This window comes from Nannobrachium achirus (assembly GCF_963921795.1).
Source record: "Nannobrachium achirus genome assembly, chromosome: 15".
Classification (NCBI taxonomy): domain Eukaryota; kingdom Metazoa; phylum Chordata; class Actinopteri; order Myctophiformes; family Myctophidae; genus Nannobrachium; species Nannobrachium achirus.
The window spans coordinates 44921609-44934075 of NC_137822.1; the positions used below are offsets into that span (position 1 = coordinate 44921609).

The 12467-nt window shown below is 41.9% G+C and overlaps 2 protein-coding genes across 2 annotated transcripts in view; one reads left to right on the forward strand and one right to left on the reverse strand.

Annotated features, from left to right (window-relative positions):
* The window catches only part of LOC308298762 (GRAM domain-containing protein 2B-like), a 33690-nt gene extending 30308 nt beyond the window's left edge, over window positions 1–3382 (forward strand). The window contains exon 14 of the mRNA XM_080742430.1: window positions 959–3382. Within this exon, the coding sequence (XP_080598556.1) occupies window positions 959–997 (39 nt within the window). The 3' untranslated portion in view covers window positions 998–3382. The remainder of the gene's footprint in view (window positions 1–958) is intronic.
* A 4800-nt stretch (window positions 3383–8182) lies between these two features.
* LOC308299891 (protein disulfide-isomerase A6-like) lies at window positions 8183–9598 on the reverse strand (the record flags this gene model as incomplete). Its single annotated transcript, XM_080743672.1, has 1 exon — window positions 8183–9598. One exon carries the CDS (start codon window positions 9596–9598, stop codon window positions 8183–8185), a length of 1416 nt encoding a protein of 471 aa, XP_080599798.1.
* Between the last annotated feature and the right edge of the window lie 2869 nt (window positions 9599–12467).

The window sequence follows — 12467 nt, forward strand, 5'->3', positions numbered from 1 at the left end:
GGGCATATCTGTTGGACTGGCCATCCTGGACAACCAGATCTCCATTTGTGCTTATACAGATCAATCTCAGAAAATTTGAATATTGTGTAAAAGTTCATTTTCTTCTGTAATATATATTTGTTTTAACTTTCATATATACTAGATTCATTGTGCATGCACTGAATTATTCAAAACCTTTTTTTGTTTTAATTTTGAGTTGTATTTGGCATACAGCTCATGAAAAACAAAAAGAAAAAACATAGCTCAAAATATTAGAATATTACACACGACCGCTCAGAAGAAGGATTTATAATACAGAAATGTCAAACTTCTGAAAGGTTATGATAGTTTATGTATTGTATGCACTCAGTACTTGGCCTGGAATACTTTTGAACACATTTCTTCATCAATGGGGAGTGGCATGAAGGTGATCGGCCTGTTGTACTGCTGAGGTGTTGCTTAAGCTCATCTGAGTCTATTGTCTCTCATCTTCCTCTTGACACCACAACACAGAATGATAATTCTCTGTGGGTTTCAGGTCAGGCCAGTTGGCAGGTCAGTTAAGCCCAGTAACACCATGGTCAGTAAACCAGTTACTAGTAGTTTTGGCTCTGTGGGCAGGTGCCAAGTGGCTATTTTCACAATAGATATATATATTTGCCTATAACAATTTGGCAATGTTTAAATTTGTCATTTTAGAGGTATTAAAAAGTCCTTACATTTAGAAATGTGAAGATACTCTCTATACACTTAAACTATGTCTGTTTGTTTACTGTTGAGTGAGAAAACAATGTTTCACATTAAGTCAATCATCTGGGTACCCCCCCCAAAATAATTGTGGGGTCGTGTGTGATGTGATGACGTCATCAAACGATAAAGTCGACTTCAACTCAACTTTTTACTGAGTCGAGTCGACTTGCAAAAATCACAAGTCTTTAATGGCCTAATGTGGTGTACGTGTCTTCTTCTTCACCTGTAGGTACAGAGAAACCTGCGGAAGCTGCTTGGTGAGACGTAACAGACGAGGATGTCACCCTCCTGTCAGGAAGCTGTCACCTGTTAGAGAAGACTTGTCACCGCGGAGCGTGGAGGGACACTAGTCCCTCTGCTGGGCACAAGCTTCTTGTGCTTCCCACACCGGGGGTCCCCACATGATTTTGGGGGGTCCCCGGATGATTAGCTTAAAGGACAACCTTGTTTTTTTTATTTACAACAAGGGTTCATATTTTAGATTGTAATTAGAGAAAAGAAAAGATGATTTGATGATCATTTACTGCTTTCTATTGTTTTTGCGATTTTAGTATTTTGATTTCAGTGGGTGTGGGCATGCGTACTAAATATGTCTTTAGACACAATAAGCCATCAATTTCTTTGTTATTATTTACACCAGCCCCATAAGTCACATCCGCCCATGAAAAATTGTAGTGCATCTTGGTAATGGGCTTATTGTGTCTAAAAAGACATATTTTGCCACTTGCATGCAAATCTAAATCGTAAAAATCACTAAAACGATAGAAAGAAGTAAATGAAAACATTTTAACACTCATCTTTTCTTTTCTCTAATGACTATCTAAATGATGAACCCTTGTTGTAAAAAAACTAAGTTGTCCTTTAATGTGCAACATTGTTTTCTCACTCAACAGTAAACAAAACCCAACATACAGTATAAGTGTATACAGGGTATCTCTGCACCTTTCTAAAGTTACAATTTAAGGACTTTTGAGACCTTTTTTTTAATACCAAATGTGCCAAATTGTGAAATATTCCATCGGAAAGAGGCAAACGTTGTGAAAATAGACGACCTACAAGCTCACACTGTGTCCCACTGTGTGAGGTGTTGTGAGTTTGTAGATTGTCTAGTTTCACACTATTTATAAATTATGTTGAACTGAGTCAAACTAAATGTAGTAATAATGTCTACAATTCTAAGTGCTTATCCCCAGTTACAATATGATCATTTTGGGATCATTTTATGATCATTTTGGGAACCCTTGCAGTAAGGCAGAGCTGTAGCCAAAGAATACGCAGAGTTTGTCCATACATTTTTTTATGAATTATTATTTTAACCAATCGAACCATAGCAGCATCCCTACTCTGGTCGTGAAATGGGCAGAAAATAGGGGAACATTTGGCTGGAAAAAAGCTGATTACAGCGCGACGCGTTGTGAGCTTGTAGAGTGTCTGTTTTAGCTATTGCTGTACAATGAAGTATCCTGAGACTGATCCTACAAAAAAATTCCTCTAAATCTGTAGTTCTCAAACTATTTCGTAGTTCAAAGAATTTCAAACACTTTAAAAATGTTATTGTAAATGTTCGAACATAGGAGATGCACAAGCTCGCAGCGCGGCACAACGTGACACTCTGTGAGCTTGTATATCTGCGATTTCTTTTGAATTGCAAATAGTAAAATCTAACATTTCTCGGTTTCAATGGGTTTAGTTGGTTAATAGTGCCTTAGCAGTGGACGCCCCCTTTGCACTCAGGACAGTTTTTTTTATTGTTTGTTCTGTAATAATGAGGTATAAACCTCCTAGACGTTTCATTGTTTTATTATTCATGTGTGTTGTCGTGATGTGGTGCAAACCCAGACATTTCATTGTTTTATTTGTGTTTGTTTCGTAATAATGGTCGGTAGGTAGTCTTAACTGAAACATCAGCTAGTGTTTGTTAGTGAAGAATACTTCTTAAGTTGTCGGGCAGAAACCTTGTATCTCCTGGATTTCAACTGTGTACTGTGTACATAGGACTGAAGTGGTTAATGTATATTTTGTAATAATAATCAAAGGGCCCTATTTTGAAATATTTGACGTTCGTCGGGTGAAAACCTTGTATGTCCAAAACCGTTTGTTTTGCATTTATCATTTTACAAATGATTTAAACCAGTGGAAACAGCCGATCTACACGCACAACACCTCGCACCGCGAGGCGTTGTGTGCTTGTAGATCTGCTGTTTTCACTACTTTCGTGTGACGGCCTTGTACGATGAAGCAGGGCTTTACTTTGCGAAAGAACATACACATTTGAAACTTGGAGATACGAGGTTTCCACCCGACAATGACGATATAGTACTAAAAGGCAAAGAGATTTAGGGATTAAGGGGTAAGGCATGGACAAACGTATAGGTTAAAATCTACAAACAAACTAAAGTTTTTAAAATAATTGTATTGGAACTTGTGACTAGATAATCACATTGCGTCCATTGAAACAGAGGTTCCTTTTTTTTTTACATTTCCTGAAAAGTACAGTTTGGACATACAAGGTTTCCACCTGACAGTGACAATGTTATTGTAGTACCTTACCTGAGATTTGCTTTATTTTATCATGCTGTTACATTGTCATTCATGCGTTTCTGCTGTACGTCCCAAAGACGCAGTCATTTCAAAGCCGTGCTCAACATTTCAAGTGAGGTCGATGATGATTTGCTGCCCAGATGTACGTGTCCGATTATCATGATTTTGTTAATAAATTATATTTGTAGATATTTAATAATAATACAGTTCGTCGACTATCCTTTTTTCACCGAAAACGAAATAAAAACCAAGCTACTGTCAACAAATAAAAAGTAGACTAAAATGTTAGGGATGGACTACTGTAGTGGAGAAGAGATCCAGAAGAACTGAAATAAGTCATTTTATTTTTGGTTATGCTCAGGTTGAAACCCACTTTACCCTCAAATACCTGGAACGCGCCCGAGTCGCGTTAGATTTTAACCACTTTAATCATTATTTTATGCTTTAACTATTGAAAACTAGCAGATATGCTCACGAGCTTGTAGATCTTCTGCGACTTCTAAATCCTTCCTCTAAATCAGTGGTTCTCAAACTTTTTCATGTCAAGGACCCCCACAATTACATGTATTTGGCCACGGACCCACATCTCAAAATATGTTGTTCCAGGGACCCCCCAGAAGCAGAGATTTGAGTTACAAAAGTTTGCTTTTAAAAAATATATATTGAAAACTGTGCACACATTTTCACGATTTTTCAAAAATAGCAGATCTACAAGCTCGCAGCGCGGCACTCGGTGCCGCGCTGTGAGCTTGTATATCTGCTATTTTTCAATAGTTAAAGCATTCAATAATTCTAGGCCTAAATGGGTTAAGTGTTGTGAGCTTGTAGAACAGCTATATATTCTCAGCATGTAACCAAGTGTAAAATCAGGCATTACATCATCATCAAGCCCAGAGAAAATACATCCTTCTCGCCATGTTTGTCCGTCATTATTTTTTGGGGTAGTTTCACATATACAGCCTATATTGCAGTGTTTTGAGGCTACAGCCTTGAGCAAAAATAATCAGGATTGTCATTTCAGCCATTGAATTAGGCCATCTTTGAGGCTACAGCCTCAAAGATGGCCTAATTCAATGGCTGAAATAATTCAATGGCTGAAATGACAGGGTTTCCTGCAGGAAAAAGTCTTGACCAGGGGGGGGATCTCATGGCGCACGCGCGAAGCGCGTGCGCCGAAATTTTTTGATAATTAATTAATTAATTCGAGTAATTAATTCACTTAATTTTTTATATTAATTCTTATTTTTGCCCTATAAAAAACACATGAATGTGCCCATGATGACGGAAAACACAACTACATGCTATCATTCACATTTATTCAACATTGAATAACTACGTTTTTCACAGGACAGTGTAACTTGTTTTTTCCCCCCAGGTTAATCAACCAGCACTCGTGCCATATAAATAGAAGTCTACAGCACAGTAAAAAAAAAGAAACATTGGTGTAAAGTAACTAAGTAGATTTACTTAAGTACTGTACTTATACTGTACAAAGGAGATTTTCAGGTATTTGCACTTTACTTGAGTATTTCCTGCATTCAGGAGATGTTTTCTTCAAATGTAAACAAACATGGCTGCCATGTTTGAAAGATAGGGTTGGTATGGGGGTTAAACATGCAATTTCGCGATCACGATCATGCCTAGTACATTGTTGGAGGTCTTTTGAGAAAAAAAAAATTTTTTGAAAAAAAAAAAAATCTTTTTTTTTTTTTGTTTTTTTTTTTTAATACCCTTGGGGGGGCGGGGGGGTTTTCAGGCCGGGCGGGGCGCCTGGCCTGTAAAGTGCTGCAGGAAACCCTGGCTGAAATGAGGCTACAGCCTCAAAGATGGCCTAATTCAATGGCTGAAATAATTCAATGGCTGAAATGAGGCTACAGCCTCAAAGATGGCCTAATTCAATGGCTGAAATAATTCAATGGCTGAAATGAGGCTACAGCCTCAAAGATGGCCTAATTCAATGGCTGAAATACAGCCTCAAAGATGGCCTAATTCAATGGCTGAAATACAGCCTCAAAGATGGTCTAATTCAATGGCTGAAATACAGCCTCAACGATGGCCTAATTCAATGGCTGAAATGACAATCCTGATTATTTTTGCTCAACACTTCAGTCCCAACTAGAAATACTGTTCCTACGAAACAGTGTGGGTTTGCATGTAAGACCATGTATGGGCACAAAGATCTACCCTTTGGCTGCACCTCATTGGCTAATAACATAATTGGCTATAACATACGTGTGGGCTCGCTTTCAACGAGCCCACACGTATTAGTCATGGAGATCATGATTATTGAATATGTTCAAAAGAATGATAAATAATCTTGATGCTTTTGTTGATCATTGTGCAGCATGTTGTTCAGGTCTCATTCTTTGGACCCTGGTTCCACCATGGGTCCAAATGACACCTTACAGGTCTGTAACTCTCAGAGTGTACAAATGCAACCAAAAGGACCTGCATGCAGGGGTGTCGCACCAAATTCTGGGCCCTGGGTGCAAGGATTCACTGTGGGGCCCCTGTGCTTTAACTATTGAAAAATAGCAGATATACAAGCGAGCTTGTAGATCTGCTATTTTTGAAAAATCATGAAAATATTTGAATATTTCAAAATCCTTCTGAGGTTTTTTGAAAAACCTATGTTTCTATGTCAGTGGAGCTCAAACCTTTTCATGTGAAGGACCCCCAAAATGATATGTATTTGGCCACGGAACCCCATCTCAAAATATTGAGTTCCAGGGACCCCCCAGAAGCATAATTTGAGTTACAAATGTTCGCTTAAAAAAATACATATAATTCAAAAGATTTGCACACATTTTCACAACTTTTCAAAAACAGCAGATCTACAAGCTCGCAGCGCGGCACTTGGTGCCGCGCTGTGAGCTTGTATATCTGCTATTTTTCAATAGCTAAAGTATAAAATAATTAAGGCCCCTCCACCGCATTGGGCCCCAGTAACTCAGTCCCACTTTCCCACCCCTTGTGACGCCCCTGCCTGCATAGAAATGTACAGCAGGGTGGGTGCCGTGAGGCCAGTCCAGGGGTGCTGCGGAAATCCGATAACATCAATATCACTACATATGACTTCACTATACTTAGTAAAAAAGTTTTCCATCTACGGCCAACTCTTCACCAACTAGACCAGGTCAACCTGGTTGTGCCAGACCCCGGTTCTGCCAACCCCCTGTCTGTCATCATCATTTATGACATCATGCCTTTTGTAGGCATGTCATCATCATGTCATCATCATATATACCCTTTATATAGAAAACCCGGACAGACAGACCGACATTTGCTTATGTAGGCCTACCCATTTCATGGGTCTGGCAAAAATAGCTGATCTGCAAGCTTGTATATATCGACTATTTTTGGTGAACCTAACCCTAACCCCCAGAATAGAGGGTATGCGCATGCATAAAGAGAATGGCAAATCGATTGGCAAAGTGATGAGTTTAACATCGTTCAAAGCAATCAGACAGGACTTTAACTTATTGGATGTATGGACTTTCAAGGCCATAAAGTAGTTTTTTGCCACTCAATAGGCGTTCTCGAATAACTTCCTGGTACGATGATGATGTCACGCGCATACCCTCTATAAGGATGCTGGGGTATTTACAGTGTTTTCAGTCAGTTCCGATGGAAACTAATATTTCTCCAATAGAAATGTAACATTCTAAAAATGAACAGTGTAATTCAGGGGTGGATGAAAAGGTTATTTACAGGGGTGCCCTGAGTCACAAGATTTAGAAAACCTGTGATGTACAGTATATAGAACTGGGGGTTATTTTAAGTAAAAAGGTTGAGGTGCTCATACAGGACCTGAGGAGATACACACACACACACACACACACACACACACACACACACAAAGAGGTAAAGAAAAATCACACCCAATGTCAAGTGGGCGGTGGTCGTGCTTGCATAACATCTTCAGACTAGGATTTAAGTCTAGGATGTACAGGCTATGCTACACACACACATTTTGCTATGGCAAAACGCTGAGGAAGAAGGCTACAGACATACTACATATGACATCACTAGACAAACATAATGCTACGCACACACATTTTACTATGGCAAAATGCTGAGGAAAAAGGCTACGGACACACGCACAGCTACGGACACACACATTTTGCTATGGCAAAACGCTGAGGAAGAAAGCTACAGACATACGACATAATATGACATCACTAGACAAACATGATGCTACGCACACAAATTTTACTATGGCAAAACGCAGAGGAAAAAGGCTACGGACACACGCACAGCCACTTTTAGGAGCGGTTTGCACCGCTCAAAAAAATGTCTGTCGAAAAGTGTTTTTCTAGAAATCAGTTCCTGTCCCTCTAACATCCCTATCAGAACTCCTCCCCATTCCTCTCACAGCTCCACAGCTTTTGTTATTATTTTATATGTTGATGAATTGAATACCAAGGACCTCCAACAGAAACAAGACCACTTGAAGGGCTTTTAGCGGGGTGTTCCTTTTAGGCAGGGTATTTGACTCTACTTGTGCTGTGTTCTACATCTATTTGTTTTGACTGTAGGCCTACTTACTATACTGTACTGTTCAGGGATGTGCAGCGAATGTTCGAGAGGCAGGGGCTGACATTTCTAAAAGGGCCTTTGGGTAAAAATATCGAAAATAGTTGTGAGCTTGGAGGTTGGCTATTTTCGGTGCTTGATACCACACTGAACTAAGCATAATCATGTCGATACTGGAGATGTGGCGTAACGGCGGATCTCTACACGGAGAGGACAATTCTTTCAACATAAGATGCTGCATTCAAGTTCAAGAGAGTTTGGACGACGCAATTATCTTGAACAAATAAAGGGTAGGGGCTCAAATCCCCTTTGTCTATATGTGCACCTGCCTGGTACTGTTCTTCATTTTTGTCTAATAAAACATTCAATCAATCAATCACAGCTCCACGTTGCTCAGGTCGTATTCCTCCACCAGGGGGAGCTGTCCGTCCTTCCCGTCCCAGGCCTCCACCGTGCGGATCTTGGCGATCCCTCCCACCGTGGCGGCGGCGGAGGCGGACCCGCGGCGGCCCGCCGCCAGGTCCCCGAGGAACTCTGCGATGCCGCTCTCGCTGAAGGAGCCGCGCAGCACGGCCGACCTCATCCTGCGCGCGTTGAGCGCCGTCATGGCCGGGTAGCCGAACCCCGGCTCCACGCCCAGAGACGCCTCCAGGTCGCTCTGGGCGCCGGCCTCGGCCCACAGCCAACCCCACGCCTTCCTCCTGTGCCGCTCCGCCGTCCTCCTCAGCAGCTCCAGGTAGGCCTTCCTGCCCGCCGCGCCCGAGTCCAGGATGTGAGGCAGGAAGGAGACCACGCACATCTGCCGCTCCTCGCAGGCCTTCGTCCAAACCTCCTCGCCCACGATCTCCAGGAGCTCGGCGGCGGCGTTGGTGGGAGCGGCGTCGGCCAACAGTTCCACGGCCTTCGCCACGATCTCGGAGCGGGAACGCCTGCCCTGGTAGTTCCTGGGTTCCGCTTCCCCTTCGTGGAAGATCTTGATGGTGGGGAAGCCGCGCACGCCGTAGCGTCCGGCCAGCGCCTGGTGGACCGTGGCGTCCACGGCTCCCAGGCGCACCTTGCCCTTGGTCTGCTCCCTCACGGCGGCGGCCGCTGCCGCCCACTCGGGCTCCAGCCTCTTGCAGTGTCCGCACCAGGGTGCCACGAACGCCACCATCCACGCTGCCGCGTTGCTGCCATCGCCGCCGCCCAGAACCAGCTGGTCGAAGTTGGCGTCGGTGAGCTCCACCACGTCCGTCTTGCCGCTCGCTCCTCCAGATCTAGCGCTGTCACCGCCTGATCTACCGGCACCTCCAGATCCGCCTTTTGATCCTCCAGATTTCCCGCCGCCGCCGCCGAGCCTGTCCTTCACCAGGGCGCGGGCGGCTTTCAGCGCGGCGTCCACGATGGCCTGGCTCCCGCGGCTGCCCCGGTAGTCCTCCGGCTTGGTCTTGTCGGCCCCGAACACCTTGATGGCGGGGAAGCTGTTGGCGGGGAAGCTGTTGACGGCGAAGCGGCCAGCCAGCTCCTTGTGCTGCTCGGCGTCCACGGCCCCCACCTTCACCACGCCCTTCAGGGCGGCGGCCGCCCTCTTCCACTCCGGGGTCAGCTTCTGGCAGTGGCCGCACCAGGGCGCGTAGAACTCCACCAGCCACAGGGAGGCGCTGTCGCTCACCTCGCGCTGGAAGTTGGAGGGGCTGAGCTCCACCACGTCGTCGGCGGGGGAGTAGAAGCCGCTGCCGCTGCCGCTGCGGGCCACCACGGTGAGCAGAGCGAAGGCCCACACACACCATATACCAATAACCATGTATCTCATGGTTATTGGAGACATACTGTAGTAGGTATATTATTACATTTAACGGATATGCGTTTTAACGTCACGGTTCTTACAAATTCATACTGTTTGGCGTGGAATGCTGCTTAAGATAAAACATATAAGACGATGATGTCATGCTGACACTGCTGGGATGTCATACTGACTGCCAAATATGGTGTTTGCCTCTCACATATGACTTCCAATATAAAATGAAAGGTTTAGAAAGGTATACCAGTAATTAAAGTGATCTATCTATCTATCTATCTATCTATCTATCTATCTATCTATCTATCTATCTATCTATCTATCTATCGTCTCTGTGTCTGTCTGACCAGTTAAAACATAAATGAGTCATTCCACGAAACCGGTACGATTTGATGTCCCTCTAATCCTTTTAGCTGTATTTTATCTATTTGGTCACCAAAATTGGTTTTTAAAAGCTTTTTGTCATTGATTGAAATGTTCCCTTTAATATTGTGTAAAACTTACATACATTTTATCTTAATTCCAGTAATTATCTTCTCTCTTTTTGCCAGACCCATGAAATGGGTAGGCCTACATAAGCAAATGTCGGTCTGTCCCTTTTCTATATAAAGGGTATATATGATGATGACATGATGATGACATGCCTACAAAAGGTATGATGTCATAAATGATGATGACAGACAGGGGGTCTGGCACAACCAGGTTGACCTGGTCTAGTTAGTAGACACCACCTATTTTGTCCATTTTCTCATGTCCCGGATGGCTGCTAAAGAAAGTGGACTTGAGATATGACTTCTAAAAATGTAAAATAATCCATAAATTATGCTATTCACATAAAACCAGCAATTTACTCTATTGCTGGTCATGTTTAGTATTTTAATAGATAGATGATTTATCATTAAAATCACATTATATAGCTCTGTCCCCAACTCGCACTCAACCCATGTTACAAAGTCATTCTCCTCTCTGTAAAAAGTATGAACTGCTCCTTTAGTGACATCAACAACATGCAATGTCATTCTACAAGTCTTCTGAGCAAGATGCTGCAGAAAGAGGACATTTCCCAACTTTTTACAACTGTTATAGTCTTTTATACTTTCATAGTAAAGGTCGTAAAGCTTAACAACTCAACCCGTTACATGAAATAAAGATAGAAAACAATAATTTGTGAAAACTATCTTTGTTATTTCAACAATGTATCTGATTTCCTAATGTCATGCATGCCATGTGGTCTCCTCTTAATCACCACAGGAAGAGTAATTGCCATCTTGAGTAAAAAATCTCAACCCCGTTCCACTGATTGATTGATTGAAGAATTTATTAGAAGTTTGCAATAGAAAAAAGTACAGTTTCATGACAGTACAAATCACTGGTACAAGGTCAACTAAAAGGAGATCCTAGAAAGCTGAGGCTTATTTCCACAGGAACCACACTTTAAGTATCTCATATAACATTGAAAGACAGACGGATAGAACATAGTACTTTATCTAGGATAATATCAGTTTCAAAAGCACAACATCAAATACAAAGGCAGAAAAAAGAAAGAAAAGGGGGAGGGGGGGGAGCATGGGGGCTTATTTACAAGTAAACACTCAACCCCGTTATCAATGTCAACCCTGTTAAATGGATTATTCTTCCATATAAAAATATTAATTTAATGCCTGAGATGGGAAAATATGTTTTTCTGCATGTTAAATATGTCCTTAATGGTGTGGGCTATTCAGAAAAGTAATTCATCTCGATCAAATTTTCCCGAAAAAAATGTCCAAATCGTACCGGTTTCGTGGAATGACTCAAGTGCTTGAATATACACAATGTATATTATCGACTCTTTTCTTGCATAATATCAATCATTTACTAGTAACTGAGTAGGCTATGATCAACAAAGGGGGCAAAAGCGCCCTCTTCTGTTCGCAGTACGGAATCTGTCCTTGAGAGATTGAGTTGACAGACCCTCAAACGTTACGGTTTAAACATTAAAAAACACCATTTCCCAGCATTCACAGCGGCGGAGGTGGACGCCCCCCTGTGGTCCCACGTGACCGTGTCTCTGGCCAATGGTGAGTGTCGTTACAGAGTTGGTGCAGTGCAGGGATGTAAGGAGGAATGGCGTCGGTCGAGAGGAAGACAGCAGAGCACAGGCTGCTGTTTGAATATAGAAACACTGCTTATTGATCTCTGATCACTTTATTACTACTGTTATTGATTATTATTGATCACAGCTTGAAGTAGAACACGCGACCAGTGGGACCAAGCCTGGACACTGACTGCATGTGAGCAGGTGGAAAATACTATAGATTTAACACAAAAGCATTGTTGACATATTATAATATTCAGTGGTGTAGTGTTTACTTAGGTACTGTACTAAGGACAATATTGAGCTAGCCTATTTGTTTACTTTACTTGAGTGTTTACAATTTCCAGTATTAACTTGTACTCCACTACATCTTTGATCCAAAATGTTGTATTTTTACTCCATTACATTTATTTGAACACTTTGGTTACTAGTTACTTAGTTTGTAGATATAAATTATAATATTATAAAACATACATGAATCCACTTTTTTATACCTTGGCTGTTTGAAAAATAGAAACCTGTCTACAAGCTCACGATGCGACGCATTGTGAGCTTGTAGATCTGCTATTTAAAAAATATATAGCCTACTTTTGGTACTTTGATTACTTATTGATGCCAATACTTTTACACTTTTACTCAAGTACATTTTTGAATTTTAATTTTGAAATTCTACTTGTAACAGAGTATATTTTCCCACCACTGAATTTAACACAAAATAACTGCTGCCAGATCATAATATTGGACCCTATAGACGTGGTAAAGTTTAGAGCAAAATGTATGAATAGATCTCAAACTCAACATCACATT